The 26,085-nt window shown below is 45.1% G+C and overlaps 1 protein-coding gene across 2 annotated transcripts; it reads right to left on the reverse strand.

The window, feature by feature from the left end:
• Positions 1–9,559: 9,559 nt before the first annotated feature.
• LOC118696548 (tRNA N(3)-methylcytidine methyltransferase METTL2-like) lies at positions 9,560–26,036 on the reverse strand. 2 transcript variants are annotated; one of them, XM_036398731.2, is made up of 9 exons: positions 25,946–26,036; positions 24,321–24,412; positions 20,186–20,547; positions 18,218–18,267; positions 17,545–17,605; positions 16,254–16,393; positions 15,397–15,503; positions 15,137–15,202; positions 9,560–13,844 (listed from the first exon to the last, which is right to left on the reverse strand). In XM_036398731.2, the coding sequence occupies exons 1-9, from the start codon at positions 26,032–26,034 to the stop codon at positions 13,693–13,695; spliced, it is 1,119 nt and encodes a 372-aa protein (XP_036254624.1). In that variant the 5' UTR covers positions 26,035–26,036; the 3' UTR covers positions 9,560–13,692. The 2 variants fall into 2 exon arrangements, with proteins under 2 accessions (XP_036254624.1, XP_036254625.1); XM_036398732.1 differs by lacking the exons at positions 24,321–24,412; positions 25,946–26,036 and adding an exon at positions 24,203–24,311.
• Positions 26,037–26,085: the final 49 nt, after the last annotated feature.

Genomic DNA, 26,085 nt, shown 5'->3' on the forward strand with positions numbered 1-26,085 from the left:
TAAACGATTCTGATTCCTTGCCGGTGTGAGTCCATGCCTCAGCTGTTACACATAATAACATTCTACCTTACAGGGCTTTGGAAAGCCTTATTTAGACAAACTGCTCTAAGATTAGTGTAAGAGGAAAATTAAATCAACATCCTATTGTAAAGCTGGAGTTACTGCACACACTTTTTTCTAAGTATATACAGCCTCTTTGTGAATGTCTGCAAATACATTCCAACCTTCCTAACGAGGCTCATCTCAGTAGGGAAGAAGTCACTTGCAGTTGTGGAAAAGTCAAGATTTAATTTTCTGTGTAACCTCCATTGACCTCTTCAATCCACTATTGGCACTGAATGTGGAAAAAGCTATGTGGCTGTGTAATTACAGAGTGCAGTGAGGTGGCCCTGCCCAGGTACTGCTCCCCAGGTGAGGGGGATATGCAGCATGCCTTGAGCTTGGTCCCAGGAATGAGGAAGGAGTCTGAGGGGAGATCAGGCAATTTAATCTCCAAATGAGGAAAGCCACATCCAGTGACCCCAGGGAAAGGTGGTACCTCTCTGGTTACACCTGAGCAGATCCCCTCGTGTTCCACACACAGCACAGAGGTGTGTGCCTGGCCCATGCAACCATGGACTATCAACAGCAGCTTCCCACTTCCCAGGAGCTGAAAGTAAGTTTCACATTCCAAAGATTTGGCAATCCCCCAGAACTCCCTAACTTCCACATAACATGAAATTACAAGAGCTACGAGTGTCCTTATCCAAAGATAACCTGAATACAGCAGTCACGCTCCACCCCAAAATCAAGATGCTGATCCCATGCTATGTTTGTACTTGCAGTGAAGGCTTTTTAGGGTTAACACAGTTTAGAACAGCAGGGTCCAAACCTCACCAGGATTTTCTTCTTTCCTGGAAACTGCCAAAAGGCAGGGAGCTGCTGGCAGGTGCTGACATGTAAGACTTGCCAGTGAGCTTTGCCATCACTGCTTTCCAACTGCTGCCATTTCCTGCTCATCCCACTGTGGGTCAAAGACCAAGAATAAAAGCCTTCACTGGCATGAAAACTGCCATGCCATACAATCCCTGGGCAGGAGGGAAAAGCAGAGGCACACATGGCTCAGATTCCCTTGCCTTTCCCTGCCTGTGTTCCAGCCAAGTGTCCAGGCCTGGCTCATGCTCTTCTGACTCATGCTGTATCCTATTTAGTTCAGATTAGCATTCAGGGCTGCCTACAAAGGTAATTTCCTGCAATGTGTCCCACTTTTTAAGCAACACAAGCTCCCATTCAGCCAGGCAGTCACACACAGGAACTTACTGCCTTCAGCAAGAGCTAAAAGCACGAACTCCAGTGCTCTGCTGGTTAAGCACAGTGCTGACAACTCCCTTCCTCCAGAGCACCCCACTTTGCAGGAGGGTCCTCAAAAAAATTCCTCCTAATCGTCATTTTCCTGGTAATTTCTATCTTGCCTTGAAACACAGTTAAAATCAGAACTTCTGTTGAAGTCAGTGTCTAGGGACACTACACACAAGAATGTGTGCCAGGCACCCCCGTCAAGGAAGAGAAATAGTAACAATAGCAAAAATGGTCTTGATTGTGGCATCCTCTCTCATGGATTTATTTTCCCCAATATGGGAATAAACAAAAAATGGTGGCACTTCTCTGACTGACATCAGATCCTGCTGACTGATCAGAACAAAGACTGCATGACTCAGTTTCCCTTCATCTGTGTTTATAGAGATGGAAGGATGGTCCCCAAATCCTGTAATAACTTGATCCCTGCAGCCCCATCCTCACTTCTAGGCAGTAAAACCTGTGCATCTTTCAGCAGTGCTCAGGAAAAACAGTTAAGTTCAGTGTGGGGCTGCAATTCCTGTGGGGAATCCAGTAGGGACAAGCCAGAGTTCATCCCAATGCCAATGACAGCAAGAAGCTCTTCCAGCTTTTGTTATGATACAGTGCCAAAAGCTGCTGGTGTGTGCTCAAGGAGGTTCCCTCTGCTCACACTTCTATTGAAAATAATCAGGTTTTATCCCAGAGCTCTAGAACTCACTGCAGATTAGAAATGGTGGTGGCATACTCAAAGAAGGTAGAGCAGAATTATTTGGGAGAGAAGATAATTGTGTCTGATCTCACCCCTGGTCAAAAGAATTTTTTTATGACCATTGTTATAACAATCCAAATCACTATGGATGACTGCTGTTCTCATTTTGCTGTGCTGTCAGGAAGATAAGGTGAAAGCTCTGATTTGCAGTGGAATTTACAATTTACTCCATTTTGAAATGATAGCATCAGAAATACCCCACAGCCCCTTGTTCACATCACCTCCCCTGTTCCATCCTGCCTCCCAGTTCATAGCCTATCTGTGAAACCACAGTGCTCTGAGAATGATGTACCTGGGGAGGCAAAAGCTTCTTTGCCCTTCACTGGAGCCAGTGAAGGGAGCCCTCAGCACCACAGCTGGATCAAAGTCCTTTCTGAAGGACTAGCTCCAAGTCCAAATCAAAGTCACAGGCTTGACAGCATTATCCCTACATGAAAGGATTATGTGAGGGGTCACAACAGGTGATGACAAAATTCCCTTCCAGTCAAAACATTCTATGAATCTCCAAGGAAATTCACCATCTTCTGGCAAGACTGAGGACCAGATTTTCCGAAGTGTAACAATGCTTGGCTCCAAGATCACTGGGGCAGCGCGGGTGAAAAACTGTTAAATCATCTCTTCTGCTTGGGAGGTTCATCAGGCCACACTGGCATTGCCTGTAAGCCACAGACCACAAGACTTGGAATGCTGGGAACAAAATCAGAGCAGAAATGCTTAGAAAGGCTTTAGAGTTAACGTTACTCTGCTAAGAAGGAAGAGGGGAAAAAAACTCCCAAAACACTAATGGCACTTAACCTGTCTTTTCAGCATGGTAAAAGTCAATGTGGAAATTTCCTTTGAACATGCTGGAAAGCTTGAGCAACCCAGACTGCTCAGCAGGCCCAAAGCAGGAATGGCAGAAGCTGCTGCAAGCCAGAACCAAGGTACTTGAGCAGAGCTGTGTGGGAGGCAAGGCCTGGAGTGGCAGGAGAACAGCAGCTTCTGAGAGAGAGGAGCTGGCAGGGATTAGTTAAAGAAGCTCAAACAGTATCTGTCTGTAGGAGGCCTGGCTCAATTCAAGGGCATTAACTTGTTGCTTTCTGAACACCACCGAGAGGACAGGAAACAAAAGCACGTCTGCCCAGCATGGGCCCTGCTGAGTGACTGCTTAAATACTCCAGCAGAACTAAGAGCATTAAGAAAGGCAAAGAGCAACTTCAATGGCTCCAGGCTCACAGGGGCTGCAAGTTTTTGCTTGAAGTCCAAGTTAAAACCAGGCAACTGGGATACAGGCTTGAAAGCACAAACAAATAAGCCTTCATTTTCTCCCATTCAGGAGTTTGAATTTAAAGGGGAGTCCATCAACTTACATAAATTGTGTTTATAATTAAAAACACATTTTTCTGCACTGCTTACAAGCCTTTGGATGATTAATTAATAAGGCATTTTTCATATTACTTTAATTCACACTAATTATACTGATTGTGTACCCCAATAATTTTTTCTTGCAGGGAAATAAAGCTACCCCGGGAGGAGGTCTCCCTTCAAGGACCTAGAGGGAAAGGACCCCAGGAACTGCCTGAGGATCCAGTAACACAGAGGAGGTCTGTCACTGAGGTAGTTACATGAGTCAGGTCAGGTCTAATGCTCACAGGGCTCTTGCTAAGCCTGACTCTGCACCTTGATAAGCTGAGGAGACTTCAGCTTGCTCACCTGCTGCCAGAGGATTTGAGCTGTGTTTTGCCTAGACCTTGGCTGAGGCCTCAGCCTTGCCAGGGAACCAGACTTTTTAAGTTTAGCATGAAAACACAGCAGTGACTGCAGAGCTTCTGAGGTGGGTCAGGCTTGTCCTCGGCAGAAGCCAAACAGGAATCTTTACCTACTGGATTCCCAGAGGACAAGAGCTACATAACCACCACTGGACCTTCAGAGGAAGACCAGACCCTTCAACAGGATCACTGCTTCAACAGAACAACATCTACCATTTCAAGAGGACTGCAGTTGCCATTTAACGGGACTATCACCACCATGACCAACAGGGTGTCAGGTTGTATCCTGACTCTGTCAGGTTAAGCCTGTGTTTCTTGCCTTTATTTAGCTTCCCTATTAAATTGTAGCTCTGACCTGGGATCTCCCATTGGTTTGTTTTCAAACTAGCACAGCCTCTCTCCTCTGGTTCAAGACAGCAGTTACTTCATAATCTATGTGGCTCTAGAGGTGACAATGTCAAGCTCCAAATACGAGTGTCTGGCAAACAAAATACAGGGGAACTGTGCTTCAGCCAGCAGGACACACACAACACACCTTTATGCTTCATGTACTAAAATAAGGCAAGAGATACCAGACAAGTTCAACTAAAGGGCAGGCACTAGTGAGACTTGTAACAGGAGAAAACTGTAGTTCCCTAAGGGTGGCCCAGGCTCACACAAGCACATGAGGTTTTTTGCGGCATATGAGGTTGTAACTGGTAAACTGTTGAAGTTGCTATAGCTTATGCTCACCAGAAGGCTCTGTGGGAAAGGCACAGCTGCAGGCCGGACGGGTGGAAGTCGGTTGAGAGCTGAGAGGCAGTTCTGAGTGAGGAGAGAGTCAGCTGAGTGACAGCTCAGAGTGAGGTTGTGATTGGCTGGAGGAACGCATGGGCAGTGTATGAGCGGGAAGCTGATTGGCTGAAGGAACACGTGGACAGGGTATGAGCAGGAAGCTGATTGGGTGATAGGATGTGTGGACAGCAGCGCTGCAGCTGAGCCAGCCAATGGGTGCCCTCTTTCTGTTAAGTTCTGTTAGGCCTCGCTTTGGTTTCAGTTATGTCAGATGGAGATTAAAGGTATAAAAAAGGGCAATTTCTACCATAAAGCAATCTCGTTTGGATGCATAAGGGGGTTCATGTCACTTTGTTCCCCATTGCTACAGAATGGCTGGCCTGAATCGGCACCTTTAAAGTGGTGTAGGGTGTGTGTTATTGCTCTGGTAGCAACTCCCACTGGGTCAAGGGATGGGCCGGCTGGGAAGAGTCTGGGAGGGATCCAGCGAAAAGGATCCAGGAAAGTTTGGGAAAGAACTCAAGAATCAAAAGTGCATGCACCTCACCTAGCATAGGTGAGTATACCCATGTGGCAGTGGGGGTTTGAAGATATTTGGTCTCTCCCTGCCTATAGCAGTGGGGGTTTCAGGAGTATGTCTCATCTGTTTGGGGTTGTTTGCCCCCTGTCTTGCTGTGGCAGTTATAATAATTCCAGATTTTTCTCTGTTTATCCTCAAAAATCCTGCTCCTGTAGATTGTCTGTCATGACTTGTTACAGCCCTTTATCTAGAGAATTCGCTGTCAGTTACAAGTTTCCTTTCTGCCATTGGTCTGTGACTTTCCCGCTCTAGGCTATGTTTGCATTTGTCCCCTCAGACCCCTCCTAGCTAGGCAGACAGTCCCCTCCCAGGATTCCACACCCCCCCCCCCCCCCCCAATAAAAGACATTGTTTGTCTCTGTTTCCCCACTCTTTGCCACTGCCCCCTATTTGAGCCACGTGGCTTCCGCGCTCCGCCGGCACCCGCGTGGGGCAGCTCTTTGCAGCCAGCACTGCTCTCCGCCGCGAGAAAGAAGAACACCCGCGTGGCATCAGCTGCCCCGCTCCTGCCGTGGGAGAGGTCGCTGCCACCCGTGCAGCTGTGGCTCCTGCTGTGGGAGAGATCACTGCCGTGGCCACTGCCACCCACCGCTGCCACTGCCCACGAGTGTTGCGTCACCTGCCATGCTTCGGCGCTGGTCCTGCCACGGGAAAGAACAACTCCTGCGCTGCGCTGCTGATTCCATGCGGCGCCACCCTGGCACCGCTTCTGCACGGGAAAGAAATAAAGCAGCTCGAAGAAGCAAGCAAAGAGTCCTTCCATTTTTTCCTTTGCCCCGATCCTTTGGCGTTGGGTCCACATTTATCGGCTGCTTCTGGTGGTCTGGATCCCAGCCAGTGGCCGAACTGCGATCCTGCTTGCCAGCGGCAGAGGTAGGGCGTGGCCATTCTGGCACGCAAGCCGATCCACCCCCGTGATCGGGACGCAACGTCATACCCGTGGAAAGAATATGGGAGGTGGAATATCCCTGGAACAAAGCAGGAGCTTGGACCAGGTATGGCGGCTCCTACATCAGCGATCTATTAATATGGCTGATGCGAAACTGAGCACCCTGCTGGACTGGGTGTCTAGTCATGTTAAAGATTTTCCCTTTAACGGACCCCTTTCATCAGACTGGCAAGTGGTGGGGCAGAGACCTTTTGATACTACCAAAGACAGCTATGCTGAAACCTGTGAGCACCGGGCCACATGGGGTACAGTCATGGTGGCTATTAAATTGTGTGAATGGCAGCCATTATGCAGCTTCAGAAATTAATTTCCCTGAACCCTCAGCACCACCAGACCCCGTATACAACCCTGAGGTTAACCCATACTCTGCAGAATTGCCTTACCCCGAGATTAATCCAAGCCCCACGGAATTGCCTTGCCCTGATGGAAATCCTTGTGTAGTTGATCCCTTCAGTGTGGAGTTCTGGTGCCACATGCGGGTGGCAGGCTCTCTCCCTGCCCAAAATGGCGACGCAGTAGTCCAGCACTGGCAGAAATGCAGGGAAGCCACCATGAAGGAGAGTGACTTGGCGGTTGTTATAGCCTGCCCAGTAATATATGTGTTGAAAGAACACCGGCGTACCAAGAGCTAGACTATAAAGTAATTAGAGAACTGAGGATGCTAGTAAAAGAAAGTGGCATATCTTCCCATCATGCCCTAAGCTACCTAGAGTCTACCAGGACTGTGTTTGTCCTCATACCTCATGACTAGAAAAGCATAATGAAAATGATTCTAACAGCGGCACAGTCTGCAGTCTGGCTAACCAATTACTGAGAGCTGTGTACAACCCAGGCAGAAGCGCTGTGAGACAGAAATCCACCAATTGTCATTGCAGCTGACCAGGGAGGGTGCTTTCACAGTCCCTACAGCACAGGCAGGCTACCTGTGTGATGTGTATGATATCATCACCCACCTAGCTTTGCAAGCACTGCGGTGACTCCCAGGAACAGGTATCAATTCCAACATGTCATTTGCTAAGATTTTACAGGGTCTGGAGGAGTTGTTTGTGTAGCTCCCAGACAGACTACAAGCCACGCTCTCCTGGCAAGTTGATAATAATGAAGCCAGAGTTATTCTGTCGCAGCAGCTTGCTTTCACAAATGTGAATGAAGATATTCTTCATTCATGAAGATATGCCTAGAAAGGCATTGCTCGCTGTTTGCAACCCGCATACTGGTGACAGAGCAGATATGGTTAGAACATGCCAAAATGTGGGAACTACTGCTTATAATACTAACTCTCAAGCAGTGGCTTTAGCCACACACTTCCAGGTTTTGGACACGTTGGTGGGGGGTTGTTTTAAATGCAGTTCAATGGGTCATTTTGAAAAGGATTGCCCTCAACAAAGGGACGGGATAAAAATACCACCTAGAGATTGTCCTCAGTGTGGAAGAGGGAAGCATTAGGCTGCTGAATGCCGCTCCCCGTACCCTGTAAAAGGGAAAGCTACACAGCCAGAAAGCTTCTGGCAGGGGGCGGGTCTGCACACCCCAGAAAATTAAAAAATGCAACGCAAAACATTTGACAAGCAAGCTCCTGCCTGCAACCACACGAAGTGTAGGGCTGGACCTTCCCTCAGAGAATTAGTAACTCTTATGATATCTTCAGTGCACTTAGTTCCTACTGGAGTGTGGGGAGCCCTTGGTAATAACATCCATGCTTTGCTAATAGGGCATTCCTCTGCCACTAAATTGGGACTTTTTGTACTACCTGGAGTTATTGATTTGGATTATGAAGGAGAAATACAAATTATGCTATGGACTCCTGTGCCACCCTTCTTTATACCTGCAGGTCAATATATAGCACAACTTATTCCCTTTTCCAACAAAACCCCTAGTGGCAAGGGTAAACATGGCACAAATAACTTTGGTAGCACAGGTCAGCCACAGGTTTTCTGGACAAGCTCTATTACAACAGCTCAGCCAACCTTAATTTGCAGTACAGATGGCAAAAATTTTAAAGGGCTTGTTGATACTGGAGCTGATGTCTCTATTATTAAAAGCAATGAATGGCCTAGTACTTGGCTCACAATCAGCTCCACATTGACCCTAATTGGGGTAGGAGGAATGCAGTGCCCTAGACCAAGTGCTCACCTTCAACTTGTCCTAGGCTCTGATAGGCAAACTGCCTGGATTGCCCCATTCATTGCCTCTATACCATCCACACTAGGGGAAAGAGATGTTCTGGTACAATTTGGAACAATCATACAAATAGACTCAACCTCATCGGAGAACCTCTTTTCATAGGGGCCAATTTTCATTGATCAACCATTCCAAAGTCAAATACTGGACATATGTAAACTCACATGGCGGACTGAAGACCCTGTGTGGATCAACCAATGGCCCCTACAAAAGGAACGGCTACTAAATTTAAAACAGCTTGTGGAAGAGCAATTGTCCTTAAGCAATATCTGCCCATCTTCTAGCTCCTGGAATGCCCCTATATTCTGTATACCTAAGTAAAATGGCAAGTGGCGATTATTGGAGGATCTAATAATACTGGAGGCAGTAAATGCAGTTATTGAACCTATGGGGGCTCTGCAGCCTGGGCTTCCATCACCCACAATGATTCCCCTCAATTGGCCCTCATTAATTTTACACCTAAAAGACTGTTTTTTCACCATCCCTTTACATCCTGATGATGCACCTTGGTTTGCCTCTTCTGTCCTTACCTTGAATCATGCATAAAAAATGAAGAGATTTCACTGGACCGTGTTGCCACAAAGCATATGTAACAGTACAGCTATATGCCAAAGGGTAGTCAATCTTGCCCTACAGCCTGTCCACTGTAAATTTCCTGCTGCTACCATATATATTATATGGATGAGATTTTACTTGCAGCTCACAATCAATCCATCTTATGTTCTATCCAGGTAGCTGTCATGCAGGCAATTCAAAATGCAGGACTCATTGTAGCACTTGAAAAGCTGCAACGTGAGTCCCCGTGGTATTATCTGGGGTGGAAAATTACTCAACAGACCATCAGCCCTAAGCCTTTACGGCTTTGTGTTAAACACACCCTAACTTTAAATGAATTACAGAAACTCCTAGGTTCCTTGAATTGGTCGCATGCTGTTTTGAGTCTATCTACAGAACTTTTACACCCTTTATTTGACTTACTCAGAGGAAACCCCTACCCACATTTGCTTCGACAACTGACCCCAGAAGCTAAAACTGCTTTTGCACGCTGTGCTCAAGCACTAGAAAACAAAAAAAAATTGGAGATGGGATCCTGATTAATCCATGTACCTTGTTATAATTGCTAGCAAATGTCAACCTTTTGCTGCTCTGTTTCAATGGTTTGTTAATGATAAAGACCCTTTACATGTGTTAGAATGATTATGCTTACCTCACACAGCAACAAAGACTGTGTGGACTGTTAATAATATGTCCTCTAATTTTAATAAGAAAAGCAAAGAGCGACTACAAACTCTCAACAGCCAAGATAGATCCACATACCATTTACATAAGCTGCAAGTAAAGACATGGCAAGAAATTTTGCACGGTTACTATCAGAAGACACTAACTTTCAAATTGTACTTGCATATTTTTCTGGACAATTATCTATCCATTATCCCATTGTTTATGGATAGAGATAGGTAACCTCCCCTTGTATGCAAAGCGTTGCTGCAGCGTGACCCCTTGTCAATGGACCAACTGTTTTTACAGACGCATCCAGCAAAACCAACAAAACTCCAGTGATTTGGTGTGGAGGTGACTCTGCCCAGTGGCATAAAAGGGTATTAATGTTAAAAGATGCTTCCATATAAATTTTAGAATAGGCTGCTATCTGATATGACTTTCAGTTATTTCCACAGGAACCACTTAACATCACAACTGATTCCTCATATGCTGCCAATGTTGCATTCCGTTTAGAATCTTCCTATTTAAAGCATGTTAATAACCACCTTTTGTTTACTGTGGACTTTGATTAACAGCCAGCAGCACGATTTTTATGTGTTACATGTTTGCTCCCACACAGGTTTACCTGGGCCTATTGCAGAAGGTAGTAACTATGCAGATATTACTGTGATGACGGGTATGGTACCAAATACTTTTGCTCAGGCCAAGTTATCTCATGGCTTTTTCCACCAGAATGTTCGTTCTCTTCGCAAACAATTTCAATTGACCTCCTCACAGGCTCGTGATATCCTGTTGTCTTGTCCCTCCTGTTGTGGGATTGCTCTTGCTCCTTTAGCAGAAGTTACTAACACCTGAGGTTTAATAGCTAACACCATTTGGCAAATTGGTATTACCCATATCCCAGAGTTTGGTCGTTTGAGATATGTTCATGTTTCTATTGACACCTATTCCCATTTCCTAATGGCAACTTCTCATAGCAGAGAGAAGGCCTTTGACACCATTCGGCACTGGTGCACCTGTTTCACCGCTCCGGGCCTTCCCGACACCATCAGTGGACCTGCCCAGACCTCAGAGTGAGCTGCTAACTTCTTGCAGCAATGGGTGTGTTTCATCACAAGGGCATTCCCTACCCTACTCTCCCACAGGGCAAGCTATCACTGAGCATGCCCATAGAACCCTAAAAACCATGCTTGAAAAACAACAAGAGGGGGAGCTGGAGTTGCCCCCATGGCAGACTAGCTATAAAGCCTTATACATCCTGAATTTTTTTAAACTGGGACAAGATGGGACAAACTGCATGTGAGAGACAGTATTCTTTCAACACAAAGACTCATCTAAGATCTCCAGTAACGGTAAAGGACTTTGGTAAAATAAAATTTAATGATAAATGGTAAATTAACTGGACAATGGAAAGGACCCCTGGACTTAATGACATGGGGAAGAGGTTATGCCTCTGTCTCCACAGGCCACCAGGTAGAGGGGATTCCATTACGGTGTGTGCGACCTTTTGTTGCACCATTCTGATCCCATGTGCATATAGTTGCTATGTTATAAGCATGCTACAGTGTTTGAAAAGTTTTTATAGTTATTATTGTTGTCACTGTTATTAAAGTTTTAGGAGTTGTTTAGGTTTTTTCTAGTAGGTTTTTGTTGCCTAATTAAAAAAAAACAGGCGGGGAGATGCGGGATATGGGGGTATAACTGTTAAATTGCTAAGGCTTATGCTCACCAGAAGGCCCTGTGGGAAAGGCACAGCTGCAGGCCGGACCGGTGGAAGTTGGTTGAGGGCTGAGAGGCAGTTCTGAGTGAGGAGAGAGTCAAGCTGGAAGCGAGGTTGTGATTGGCTGGAGGAACATGTGGACAGTGTGTGAGTGGGAAGCTGATTGGCTGAAGGAACACATGGCCAGTGTAAGAGCGGAAAGCTGATTGGCTGAAGTAATGTGTGGACAGTGTATGAGCAGGAAGCTGATTGGGTGACAGGATGTGTAGACAGCAGCGCTGCAGCTGAGCCAGCCAATGGGTGCCCTCTTTCTGTTAAGCCTTGGTTTGGTTTCAGTTATGTCAGATGGAGATTAAAGGTATAAAAAAGGGCAATTTCTACCATAAAGCAATCTCGTTTGGATGCATAAGGGGGTCCATGTCACTTTGTTCCCCATTGCTACAGTCTTTGCAAGCATGATTTACATTAATCAAACCAACACTGAAATGCATGAAACTTATTCTAATATCTGTCGTACCACACCCTAAAAATAACAGAAGAAAACAAGCTGAGATAAAAGGTATTTGCTGTCAAAGACAGGGAAATCCCTTCTGAAAGCCACAGTGTTGGCTTCCTCTTAAGAAATGAAACAAGAGTGCAAAAATTAAACCTCCTGGAGATTTCAGATTAAAGAAGGTGTCTCCGGTGTTTTGGTTTAGCACATCACCATGGCAGGGTAGTTTGTGACCTGGGAGCTGCAGCCAGTAGAAAAAGCAGGTAATTATTTATAAACCCTGGTCCTGTTAGCTGCTTCTGATGTGCTGCACTCTGAAGGTGCCCTAAAATTGGCATCAGCAGCAAACTTTTGAAAACCTGAACCCTGCCTGAGAGTAATTTATAGCATCTGAGCTATTATTTGCTGATTCCCTGGGAAGGCATCCTTGTGGACAGTGAGGGCAGAACAGCATCATTTGCTTTCTCCACACCTTGAATCATCTAGGGAAAGCTGGTACAGAGAGACTCACATAGTCTCAGTTCCTGCCCTCAGATCAATGTATTTTAACTCATGGATTGGCACACATCCGAATGACTAGGAAATAGCTGCATGAGATAAGCTGGCCAAGGGATTCATATCAGCGAGCAGTTGCAGAGAAGAGCAAGTTTATCCTTTGTATGCTTGTTGCCAAGACAAGAGTACACAAGACAGAGATAAGGTCAGAGCTCTCCTGTTTCATGTGGAAATCCAGAGTATGAGCAAGTAGCTACTCAACTTGCTCAGCTGCTGTAAGACACCATGACCATCTCTTAGGTTAAAACCATAAATAATTTTTAAAACGCAGACCAGTAGCATGACACTTAAAGGGCACCCTTCTCAAGCCTGTGCTCTTCAACATCCACATTAATGACCTGGATGCAGGACTTGAAGGAATACTTAGGAAGTTTGCTGTCTGCACTGAACTGGGAGGAGCTGTCGAGTCTCTCCAGGACAGAGAGGGCCTCCAGAGAAACCTTGACAAATCAGAGAAATGGGCATCACCAATTGTGGAAAGTTCAACAGGGGAAGTGCTGGATTCTGCATGTGGGAAGGGGCAAGCCTGGATGTGTGGATGGGCTGGGGAATGAGGCTGAGAGCAGCTGCAGGAAGGGACTTGGGAGTCCTGGTCCATGGCAAGTTGAACATGAGTCAGCACGTCCTGGCACCAGGAAGGACATCGGTGTCCTGGGGCATTAGGTAAAGCATTCCTGGTCAGGCAGGGAATTGTCCTGCTCTGCTTGGGGGCAGCCCCACCTTAAGTGCTGGGGGCAATCACAATATAAAAAAGACATTAGGCCACTAGAGACCATCCAGAGAAGGGCCATGAGAATGGTGAAGGGCCTTGAGGGGAAGCCATATGAGGACTGGCTGAGGGCACTTGGTCTGTTCAGCTGGAGGAGACTGAGGTCAGACCTCACTGGGATCTTCAACATCCTCCTGAGGGACAGCAGAGGGGCAGGAAACAATTTCTTCACTCTCCTGACCAGGGACAGGACTTGAGAAAATGGCTACAGCTGTGTCCAGGGAGGGTTAGGCTGGATATCAGAAAAAGGTTCTTCCCACAAAGGGTGGCTGGGCACTGAACTGGTTCCTCAGGGAATGGGTCACCGCCCAAGGCTTCCAGAACTCAAGAAGTGTTTGCACAATGCGTTCAGGCACAGGGTGGGATTGTGGGGGTGTCCTGTGCAGGGCCAGGAGTTGGACTTGATCTTCACAGGTCCTTTCCAACTCAGTATATTCTGTGATTCTATGGCATCTAAAATGCTTGCTCTACTCTCAGGGCATTGATCCTTAGCAAAACTCACTTGAAGTGATGCCAGGCATGGTACAAGGCACTGAGGTCATGGGTGTGCAGAATGGCATCACACACATGTCACCAAGGAGGAGATGAAGAGGCTCCAGCCCAAAGTCCACATGCCTCATGGCTGAAGGGTGGTGGGTTTGCAGTACTTGCATTGGATCCACACCCGATACATCGTCATCTGTTTCCCACGGTTCACTTGCAATCGCCGATCAACCAGATTCTGGACTTTTTCCAGCCCAGCTGTGGTGAACAGATGATCTAATTCATCTGGAAGCAAAGAGAAGGAAACTGAGGAGACCATAGCTTTTCTTTTATTGATACCTGCTCACAGGTATCAGTATCCTGCCAGAGGAAACCCATGGTCTCACCCTAGCAGGGAAATGATCAAACAAGACAACTACTTTACTAGGGGAGTTTAACATCACAGTTTTTCAAGTTTTCCTTCTAGCAAAGAAGGAAAGAATTATTTGGAGTACATCTAGAACTAGAGACTTGACAGAGGAAACAGAAGCAGTTTCAAATAAGCGTACTGCTTGGAGTAAGCAATTAAGGAGCATCTTCTGGCAAGCTGGGACAGAGCTATTCCTTCCCCCTTGCCCAGAGGAATTTCAGAGTCCACAAGAGCAAAGAACAGGATCAGACCTATGCTTTTAAATAGTGGCAGTTAGATCTGTGCTGCCTAGGCTGGAGGGGAATGGGATTCATTAAGGTTAAATTTGGGAAAAAAAAAAAAAAATCCCTCAACCCCACACCCTGTTAGGGGCCCAATTAAAGCACTAAGAGCCCTTGAGGCTTCAACAATTCCACTGGCAGGTAATCCTGACCAAACAAGTAAGTCTCACAGTGCCCCAGTCCTACTGAGCAGCAGAGCTTACTCCCAGAACACGTGGTTTGTCTGGAGTTTCTGTAGGAAAAGTCTGACAGGTTTCAGCTTGTGCTTCTTTATCAGATGCTTTCCATTGTGAAGTGTTCACCAAACATGCATTAAACATTAATTTTGTTGTGCCAAACAGGACTTGTGCAGTGGGGAACAGTTAGTTGTGCCACTGCTCTAGAACTGACTGTGCTCAGAGGCCTGTAGTGGAGGGACTGGAAGTGCAGCTGCTGATAAACGGGAGAATAACAATTGCTGCTAACACCAAGCAGCAGCTGAACTGGAGGGGCTGCCTCAGCTCCATGCTGAACCACACCCTTCTGATTTCCTTATAGGAGAGCAGGAAAATTAAGGGAAGGCCTGCTAAGTGGTGTCCATCTCTCTCCATTATCTGCAGCCAATATACAAGGAGAGCTCCTCCAATCCCACCCCTCCCAGGGTAGCAAACACACCAGTCTTCCTCTTAAAGGATTTTCCACTAAGGAAATTAACCATGTCATGCTTGCACCAGAAGCTGAGAAGCCCAGGTCACTGTTTAATTGGGAGATACTTAACATTTCACAGTGCTCCAAGAAAGAGGCTGAAAAGATCTAGCGGCCAATCAGGAGGGCACGGGGACAAGAAGTGGGGAAGAGAGTCAAAGGGATGTTTTTTGATGGTCAGAGGCATGTTTCTGGCCTCCTACCTTGTGTGAAGAAGTAGACTCTGGTGCCATCACCTCTTACATAGAAGTTATCAGACAGACATTGACCTAAGAGAAGACAGATATAAACAGTTACCAGTGATCACTTAAAAATCAACAACTGCCATCCAACAACAGGCCCTTCTCCAGCACACACTGTGCTTTGCAGAATTAATGAGCTGCTTCCAAACAGGGCAGACACAGCTTCAGAGAAGCAGAATCTACTAGTGATGGGGCAAGAATTCCCAGGGGAAAGGAAATACCTTTCTTAAACCGAAGCTGGGCAAGATCATAACGGCCGTAATCTCGCAACAAGATCATTCCCCCTGGTTTCAGAAGGCGACTCAGTCTGGTCACAATGCACTGCATTCTGAGAGAAGAACAAACCAGGAGCGCTCAATAAGCCACAAAATCATGTTTCTTTCCTTCCAACACGATGGAATAAAGTTCTTTACGTTTCAACTTCATGTAAAGAGCTACCCAAAGCCAGCAGCATTCTGAGCTCTCCCAGAGTCAGGTGGGTTCATTTTATTTGGCCTCTATTTTTTGACATTGCCTGATTATGCTTTTTTTCCTACAAGGATAACATCCTGCCACAGCAGGGATTAATTGCTCTCTCTTACTGATTACAAAAGGATCTCCACTGGTTTCTGCAAAACAAGTAGTAAGCGAACTTGAAGAGAAGTGTTGTGAAGTAAAACTAAAGGGAACAAAAAAAGAGACTAGTGTAGGCTGTAACAATTATCACACTAAGACTACAGCGCTTTCCTTACATTTTTCCTGAACCTGAACCCTTCTTTCTTGCTGCCTCCCGTGCTAGAAATTAATCTACCCTCTGAGCCTGAAAGTCCAGCAGAATACTTTCCAAAGTGAGTGCTCAGTGTGGCTGGGGCTCGGAACAGTAATCCGAGCAATGATCACCTGCAGCCACTAAAAATCACCCTGTCCTCTGTCAGAATTGATTACAACAGCGAATACCTGCAAATTTTGTTTGCTAGGGTTCGTGGAAAACTGGACCACAAACAGGACAAACTTTAATTTTCCTTGATAGGAGATTATTAAAGAACTCCAGTAATAGAAGAATTATCTTCTGCAATCAGAAGGAATTATTAAAACTTACTTCTCTGGGAGAATTGCTGAGAGGACAAAGATAAGAATAACAATGTCAAGACTCTCCTCTGGCATTGGGAAAGGACTTTGGTCATTGCACAGGTCATGGACAAATGCAAAGCAGCGAGAAGAATCATATTCTGCATTGTTCTGTATTTGAGGGAGAGAAATTAAGAACGTTAGTAGCAGACCCTGATCTCAGTATTAGCTGGACTGTATGGATTATTAGTATTATATAGAGTATTTTAAATTTCACATTATCAGGAGGGGTGTCCAGAGCTCTGTTGCAGTCTCACTGGACTTTTGTGTCAGGTATATTCCTTGGTCAGGCAAGGAACAGGTGTGAAATGTGAAAAAATATTTACACACAGGAGACTTAAAAAGAGCTTTGGTCTTGTTACAGTCAATCAAAAAACCCGCAAAACTGGATCAGGGTTGATCACAATTTTAAGGTCAGAATTTCCACTAACAGTGGTAAGAAATGAGAGATTTATACTGATAAATTGGAAACCTTTACATAACGGAGAGTATCAGGGCACCTCTCTGCATCATTGAAATCAATATTCATTTAATCTACAAACAGATATTCCCTATACCCCAAAAATAAAACTTGGTTGCCTAAAGTTACAGCCTTAAAAAATCAGATTTAGCTGCTGCTAGATTGCAGAAGCCTCTACAAACAGTGCTTGTGTCACATACAGAAGATGAAATGGATGCTGACTCCAGCATAGTGGTGCTATGCTCCCCTGTCATCTCAGGATTGCATTTGATACTTCATATATTCTCAGTACTGCCTTGACCGGAAATTTATCAGTGGTATTTGTCCTTTGACTAAACTGCAACCTCTTGCACCACAAACATGATCCCTCCTCAGGTGCTTGTACAGAAGAAATCAGACCATGTTCCCAGAACTGTGGTGACAGTGACACACACAAACCAAAACCAGCTTAAGTTCCTGTTAAAAAATAGCCTGAATGTTTTCAAGGTTTGAGTTTTTTTTCAAGTTACTCAGCTAAAAGAACACTGTATTGAGAAAAGTACTGCCAACCACAGGGGAAGAAAATCTGTCTGACTTGTTTGCTGCCAACGTGATATTTTGAGAACTTTTACTTCCCTAATTTCTACAATCTTTGATGGCTCAGTTTCCAGATTTCCCAGTGCAAGGGTCAGCACCAGGGCTGGCTAAAACTAGAAAGCTGCCAGCACAGCCAGAGAGTCACTGGCAGCTGGTATAGATTTGTGTTAATGGGCAATTGGCCCCAGATACTTCCCACATCTTCGTAAGTCACCACTGAGATTACCTGGACAAGATCCACAGCTGCTGTAGAAAAATCACAGCAATAAACGAACAAGCCTGGGTCACTGCAATAAATCAAAGAAACTCATCATTTATGTTGAGGAATTAAGGAGTGTTTCAAATGCACAAAGCCCAGAAATCCTAGGCTTTAGTTTTTGTGCAAAATCTGGTGGATTCCATCGCTCCTTTATGCCCATTCTTTTCATATGGAACTGACTGCTTCCTTTTTATTTTAAATCTAAAACCAAGGGCTTCCAAGCTCAAAACACAATAACCTGAAGCTGCAGATGGCAAAGATACCATTAGAGTTTGGCTTTTCTCTGAGCTCGTCATGGAACATTTTTCCAATTGTTTTTCAGAGGCTGGTATCTCATGCAGGTAAAAGCCTACTGAGAATTACTTCACAGAATCCCAGAATGGTGCGGGCTTGGAGGAATGTTAAAGATCATCCAGTCCCACCCCTGCTGTGGGCAGAGACACCTTCCACTAGACCAGGGTGTTCCAAGCCCTGTCCAACCTGGCCTTGGACACCTCTAGGAATGCGGCAGCCACAGCTTTTCTGGACAACCCATGCCAGGGCCTCCCCACCCTCAAAGGGAACAATTCCTTCCTAATATCCATTTATCTCTGCCCTCTGGCAGTGGGAAGCCATTTCCTCTTGTCTTGTCTCTACTTACTTGTTGGTTTGTAAAATTGGGAAGACTGTATTCCCAGCCCCACAGCCAACCTGCATAAACAGAGCAGATGTATACAGTGAAAATAATTCCTTCAGCATGTACATGCAGATAATTTTCAATCATATCTCTAAAGCCATGTAACGAAGAACTATGCATCAGTAAAGCTGAGAATGGCAGTGACCATTCTTAAGTGTCCATGCAAGATCCGAGTGTGTTAAGGTCTGAGGAACAGGATTACATGCGTGGGAAACCACTAAGCAAGCTCTTGTCAAAATTTTAATAACAAGCTATACATTGTTACTCTTTTGAAAGCTGCTTTTGCTGGAATCCCAAGCATAACAACCGGTATGAGTCACTGAAGCACGGGCAAAGGCCATGGCTGAGTTACATTCACTTCCATAGAAAATCAGAGCAATGGGGAAGTTAGGTTTGCTTTACTCTAATTACTCCTTCTGCTTGTTCCCATTTGAAGAGATGATGGCTCACACAACTGGGTTTAGGGAATTTGCCTCTGAATGTTTAAAGAACCAGTAAAATTGAAACAGACTGAGCAGAAAACACCACAGAGGGTTTGCAGTGACAGCTGTTAGTTAAAGAGCTCACTCAGGTGAGATGGGGAACATACATTGAGAACACTGTAGTCTGAGGAAATTGTAAAAGTGTCAAATTAAATTTAAAAATTCAGGACAGTTCATACTAACTCTCCCTGGAAGGGCGGGACTTCCATATAACACTAAGTATTAAACAAATCCAGTAATATCTACAGTGAACAACTAGAGGTGACAGAGCAAAAAGGTCACAATCAGCTGTCAGCCGTCTAATACTTAAAATTGCCACAAGCTTCTCTGGGACAAAGCCTGTATCAGTTTGGTATTCCCTGTTATCACAAGGGCCCTAAGCAACAAACCCAAGAGCATTTTTATATTCTTGGCTTCATTGCTTTGTTTCACACCTCCCAAGGCAAACAGTAGTCAGCACAAACACGCAGAAGATAATGACAAGGTGTCCTAGGGTGACTATATGATGCTTGTATCCCTGCTTGTCAGTTCTGTTTATGCTGGATGTTAAGTTCTGCATCTTTAAGACTGGTTCCAAGAGCGAAGGAGGAGAGAAGTGTGCAGTTTGTTTGCAGAAACTGTACTTGCTCCCCCCGCTCTGTGTTCCTTCTCATGGATTGTGTTGTCTGCAAGATAGGCAGTGGGAGAGAACTCTCCTTTACTTTTAGTTATTAGCTAGCTGAGGTAGCGAAGTTCCCCAGACTGTGGTTTTTCTTTTCCTTGGAACTGATGGACCCTGCTCTGGGCTAAAACCCCAGAACACTGGGAGCACACATCTGTAGCCCACCAGGGCCCAGGATGCAGCATTCCAGCACTGAGGGACTGATAACAGGCTGAGTGAGCCAAGCTACAACCCACAACAGGGGTTTTCTGAAGGTGCCATCTCTTCAGAACAGTGAGAGGTTTTATCGTTCAGTATTATTCGTTTTTTATGCCTGTGAATACTTTGCTTGTTAAATAAACAGTTTTTTTGCACTTTTCTCCTGGGAAATATTTTCCTGAACTAGTTGGGGGAGGGGCCACTTGAATCTGCTTTCCAGAGAAACTGCTTTGTAAGCTTCCTCCCAGATTTGCCCTGAATCAGGACAGAAGGGAAAGCTTTATACAGAGTAGAAGAATTAGCTTCTTCAAAAGATGACTTTAAAATGCTTGTTTGAACATCTGATAGCAATAGTTTGGCTTTTAAACTTGTAAACTTCTTATGGTTCTTGTGCTCTGCTAATTCAGAGTCTGAACCAAAAGAATCCCAACAGATTTAGTTCAGTTCTAAACTACCCTCTAATTTTTGCATTTTACTGACTGAAGGCAATCATCCACTCCCTTGCTGTTTGGCAGTGACACACATTTTTATGTTCCAGTCACACTGACACAAGAGAGGCTTTGGTGTGTGACTTTGATTTACAGCTCTTACCTCTAATATACGGTAAGATGCAGCTGATCCTGGGTAATGCCCATCACGCTGACTCGGCTCACTGTCTTTCTGTGCAGCCAACTCTTCTGTGTGGCCTCCAGGTGGGCTTTTTATCAGGTTTAACTGTCTCTCTGTCCTGGTCTCCAATGAGCAATGGCAAAGTTCACAGCTTCCCAGCCCTTCCTTTTTGGATTCTTCTGTGTCACTAAATCCATGCACAGAATCTCCATTTTGGCTTGAGTTCCTGTGAGGTGCCAGCTCAGGAAATTCAGTGAACAGCCAGTGCCTGTCCTTGAAGAAGCCATTTTCGTGGATTTTATAGAAGTCATCCCAGTATTTCTTAGCATTCACCTCATATTCCTCTGTGAACACAAGCAAAAACATCACCAGGCATCAAATCAGAAGGTCTCAGGGTTTAATCAGTTCAGAGAGTGAGGGATCACTGCAGGTACCTATGCACCAGCTTGCTGTAATAAGTGACATTGTTGACTGAAAATCCTTTATTTAAATTTGCAATCCTACACAAACACTCAGCCTATGTCCTCACTTTGTTAGGACTTAAAAAGGGAAAGGAGAGAAGAGGAAACTCTGTCTCCTGGTAGGATTTAAAGGAAGCTGACAACAGAAAAAGTCTCTTTGAAGGAGATTGGATTAAAGAAGTCCAGGTTTTACTTCCATCTCTAACACTGACTTGTTCAGCTCACTGGAACAATTAATTTGGAGCCTGGTGACATTAAGTGTAAAGCACAACTCCTAAGGAATTTTCTGAGAGCTGCCTGGAGCTGAAAGCTCCTGTCCAACACACTGCTCTTATTTTCAGGTGGAGAAGCTGAAAAATGAGTCAACTCTCCAGGCCTAGCAGGAAGCTCAGTTAGAATTTATGCAGTCCTGCAGGTAACAGGACAGCATGTTTTCCACATTTTGCTGGAGTCCAGTCCAGATAACTTTACTCTCCATAGTTCTGTGCATGTCAGAGCATCACACATTTATGAACTAAAACAAAAAAGGGGAATCAACAGTGACCACTGCATTAAACTACCAGTGGAGAACTAAGGTGGACAGGCTAAAGCTGAACAGAATTAATTTGAGCAGCAGCACTTTCACATCAAATGGTTCATTTCAGGAGCAAGAGAAGTATTACAGGGAGCTGGAATAGCTCTTACAAAGCCATGATCAAGTGAAATTTGAGTCACCTACAAACTTATTTCCACACACTTTCACAGATTTCAGATCAAGTACAGTCTGGGGGAAATATTTCTTCCTCGGGAAGCTACAAATCCAAGTGACTTTCTATGACTTCATCAATGTGATGAGTTCTTTGTTCTGGGAATTAATGCCTAATTATAGCATCCTGTGCTTGAAATCACCTACAGACATTAACATCCATGGCCAGAAATCCCAATTGCATGCCAATAACAAGTAATTCCTCAACCGTCTTTGGATGGCAACAAATCCATTACTGAGTAAAAATGACTGTAGGGTATTATTAGCTGAACTGCTGTTTATTTATTAGTCTTACTGAAGAACATAAAACTGTTTCAAAGTGAGATGGTAAAGTGAACCCAGAACACCTGGAAAAATATGTAGCCTCAGCGAAATATAGACAAAAATGGCTTTAACAAGGAAGCACTAATCAGTCATATGTCTATTTTTAGTAGGACATCCCTGCAGCACAAACAGCTATATAAAAAATAATCTCTTTACCTCAACTACAAGGATTTTCTCCTTTTAAGAAGCCTGGTTCTTACACATGAAGCTGAAGGAAACTTTAATGTCTGGTATTAGACACAAGCAGTAAGTTTGTGCCGTGATCTCACTGTAGGTGACAGTGAATAGGGCCAGGTCAGTTCACTATTTGCATGGAAGAAGTCAGTGACTGCTGATGCTGAAAGAAGTGCTATTGATCCAAACCCTTGCTCGCTCTACCCTAAACTTTCTTTCTCCCATGTACCAGCAGGAATATGCAAGGCTTCTGAGGCTGAAACTCTCTTTCACCCAACAAAAATACAGATCCTGATTCCTGCTCATCTCCAACAATTCCATGACAGCCCGACTGCTGTGGAATGCTTACCTGAGACACTCACTGGGACAAAATTCCAGCCCAGCCATTAGCCATTTTGGATTGCCCATATTTTTGCCACATTACACTGGTGAAGAAGACATTGTACTCTTCCTTTGTTGCATTAGTGTGAAATTCTGTTGGATGCTATTGAAGAGCTGTCATATTCCAAACTACATGTGGGGAAGCTTTATTTAAAGCTCATTTACCTTGGAGCCTGCTGTTTTCAAAGCCCTGAATAAATGATCAGTAACAATGTTAATACAAAAAATTAAGGGCCAGCTGACAAAGATCATACAAGAAACAGATTTAAGTGAACATATGACTGTGGCTTCCTGCCAGAAAAGTTCACATCATACTTGTTTCAGGCCATTTTTGGGGTATTAGCTCACAGTGCCATTGGTGTGTAAGCCAGATTCCTCCAGAGACTTTCCTGATAAGGACTCCTGACTTCCTGCTCACCTTTGTAAGGGCATACCCCCAAAGCCAAACCCATGCTCACCCTTTCACTCTGCAAAAGAAGAGCAAACAAAAGTAACTGTTCAAAAAGACCAGAAGAGAACCAGGGACCTCCTGAATTGCAAGGGGGCTAATCATGGAGCCTCGAAAGGAAACCAAGAAACTTGGATTTCTTTCTCTTTCTTTTCCCAGTCAGGAGACACATCGTCCACATAGCCACATAGCTTCCCTCCTTCTTCAGAGCAAATCCTGACATCTCCAAGTAGTCCACAGAATAATACAGTCATAATGACCAATATTCTACCTTTGTTCTCCTCCTTGGACATCCTCATTCTCAAACTACCAGACCCTTCAGGCAGATTTGCCTGGGCTGCTTTCCCTACTTTCCAGACATCCCATTGTCTCCACACGCTTCCCAGTGAGCAGCAACCATCAACATTTGACTGGCCTCCATTGTTCAGTCTGGGAAATACATCATGGAGCTCTGACAAACGGTTCCAACAGCAAATTGCTCCACAATTTCTTAGTTGCATATAGGTTCTCAAAGCATGACAGACAGCACCCTTTAATGCTAACCAGATTTTAAAATGAGCTCAACACAATGGGCATCACAATGGAAAACTGCTGGATACCTCTAGGAGTCCAAGAAATGAGGAGGGTTACTCTTTGGTGTAATTAAATTTGCTATTGTGAACACAACTGGAAGCTATATGGAAGTGTCTCAATAGTTCCAGTAGTGCTCAGCATCATCTTACTGCTGATGCACTCAATTTAATTTGCACAGAAGGAGCAGATACACCCTAGAGCTCAGCAGGGTATAACAAGATCATCATCAGATAAGTTTCTTATCACACCAAAGAACCACTTCACCAACATTTGAGGGACTAGATGATCTCTACCAGGTGTGGAGAAAATGCATTATTAACCATCTCAGAATGGCTTCAACCATGACTTAACCAAAGACCTGAGCACCTTGAGCTTGATTCAGAGACAAGTAAGCTCTGCATTTTGGATTGATAAATATCCTTTAAATCATACAAAATACAAACTTTGGAATCCCTTTGCTGTCTATCTGAGGATAAGCAATCAAGATAAAATATTTTTGCTTTCTCTCATTAAATTGTTCTCATGTGGTTTGTTTGCTTTGTAGATATATGGATATCTCTTCGTAGAGATATGGACACTACTTTCTCAGACCCTTTAAAGAGAAAATCAGCTTGGATCAGGGCTCACTCCACAGCAAGTCAGCAAAAACTGCTTACTAGCAGTTAAGCTTTAAAGAGCAAAAATAAGCAGAGGCAACAACTCTACACTCAAAGAGGTTTGTTGACAACGAACACTAACAAGTATTTAACACACACATCATGACAGAGAAGCGCAACCCGACTCCTCCCAACCAGCAGGAGTCTCTAGTGAAGGTGGAAGAGTCACAGAGAGATAAATTAAGAACAGAAAGGTTCCTCCTCCTCAATTTCCCATTATCACAGCTGTGTTAATACCTTCTAGTGACTGAGAGAGGGGGAAGAGAGGAACTGATGATGTTGTGATGTGGCTCTGGCCAGACTGTTCCATTCCTGGCACAAAGCTGACTCACATGAGGACACTCTCCAAAAGTACCTTGTTTATCTTGTGGCAATAGTTGTGAGCTGTTTTCTTGAACTTTACTCCTGGCACTGGCTTCCTGCTCTTCTGACCATTCCACATTATCCCTGTTGTGAAAAATAAGATGAACTAGAGCTAAGCATGGTAGGAAAGAGAAAGGTCTGGAGAGCCCTCCAAATGGACAGGGGTGCAGATGTGATCCCCAATTCCAGCCCAGCACCAGCACAACAGCCTAGTCAGCATGTACAAGTCCTAGTCCTGAAGGAACTCATGGAATTGCAAACAGAAGGGATCCTAAATCTGTCCCATTTTGGATGCTCAGTCAAGTCAAATTTAAAGGGAATAGATCCTTGCTAAAACCATGAGAGCACTCAGCACAAAACTACATCGTCTTTCTCAAGTTAAAACAAAAAAAGGCAGTTGGCTTATTTGGAAGATAACTGTTAAATGAAATCAAATGATGAGAAAATTACGGGAAGCTTTAAAGCATTAAGAATTATTAATAACTTCAATGCACATACACAGCTATGCAGTCATTAAAGTGATTCACTTGGCCTTTTTTCATTAAAACAAGTCAATGAAAAGCAGAGTACAAGGCTCAAGAAGCAGTTCTTGTCTCAAAAGGAATCAGTCTTCTGATTTTAACTCACAAAACAAAGGCTTAAATATTAAGTCTGTGAAAAAACAGATTACTAAGAATTTCCACAGGAAAACTAAGGATATGCTTTTGTAACATACCTTTTGTATAGAATAGTCCCAGAAAGAATGACAGGCTGACACATATAAATATTACTTAATTACAAATTAAACACACCCGATTCTTAACATGGTATAGTAGCCAGAGACCAAAAGTGGATCTATTTACCCCAAAAATGCAAAATACCTTCCGTTTCCTGCAAATTAGAGAATTTGGATGTTTAACTGACTTAAAACAACTTCTGCATCTAAACAATGAGCTCCTGTTCCAAGCACACACTTGGCACAACCTTACTGAAGGAATATCAGGTTATGGATATTCTGACAGAAGGTAATTTATTAACCACAGCAATAAAACAATTGCTACAACCACAGGAGCCTGAGGAATGCTACTGCTTCAGGAGGGGTTGAGAATGGCTCAGAACTCCCTGTTGATCAGTCCTGAAGATTCTGGACACTCTGGGAATCAATCCCAAAGGTTCAGGAGCCTCCAGAGAATCAGTCCCCAAGGCCCAGAACCCCGCAGGGAGCAGTTCCAAGTGCTCAGGACCCCCGGAGACCAGCACTCCCGACCAGCACCGGCCACACAGGGCAGTGCCCTGCTCGGGGATGCCGGTCCCCGCCCGGCCTGCAGTCGCTGTCCGGCCACCAGCCCTACACCCACCGCCGTTTCAGCCAGCTCCACGCCCTGAGGGTGTCTCTCGAGGCGCGCCCGGAGAAGAGGGCAGTCACCGCGCTCAGGGCCCCGTGAGACGGAGCGGGCACGTTGGGACTGGCCCATTACACAGCGCCTGGCCACAGACACCGCAAATCGGAGAGACGACGGCGAGCCCGCCCCAGCCACCCCCACCCCACCGCCGGGCGCGGGGCGGCACCACAGGGCAGCAGAACCCTGGGCGGCTCACGGGGGTCTAGAGCGGGCAGCGGCGGCAGCCCTCACGCACCAGGCGTTGTGCTGGAAAAGCCGGGAGGGGTCGGTGAGGAGCCGCCTCCCGAAAGGCCGCCGCTCCCCTGCCTCGCTGGGCGCCGCCATGACGGGCCGGCCAGCGCCGGAAGCGGAAGCAGCGCCGCGCGCTCCGACCCG

The sequence above is a fragment of the Molothrus ater genome, chromosome 27, assembly GCF_012460135.2.
Source record: "Molothrus ater isolate BHLD 08-10-18 breed brown headed cowbird chromosome 27, BPBGC_Mater_1.1, whole genome shotgun sequence".
NCBI classification, from domain to species: Eukaryota; Metazoa; Chordata; class Aves; order Passeriformes; family Icteridae; genus Molothrus; species Molothrus ater.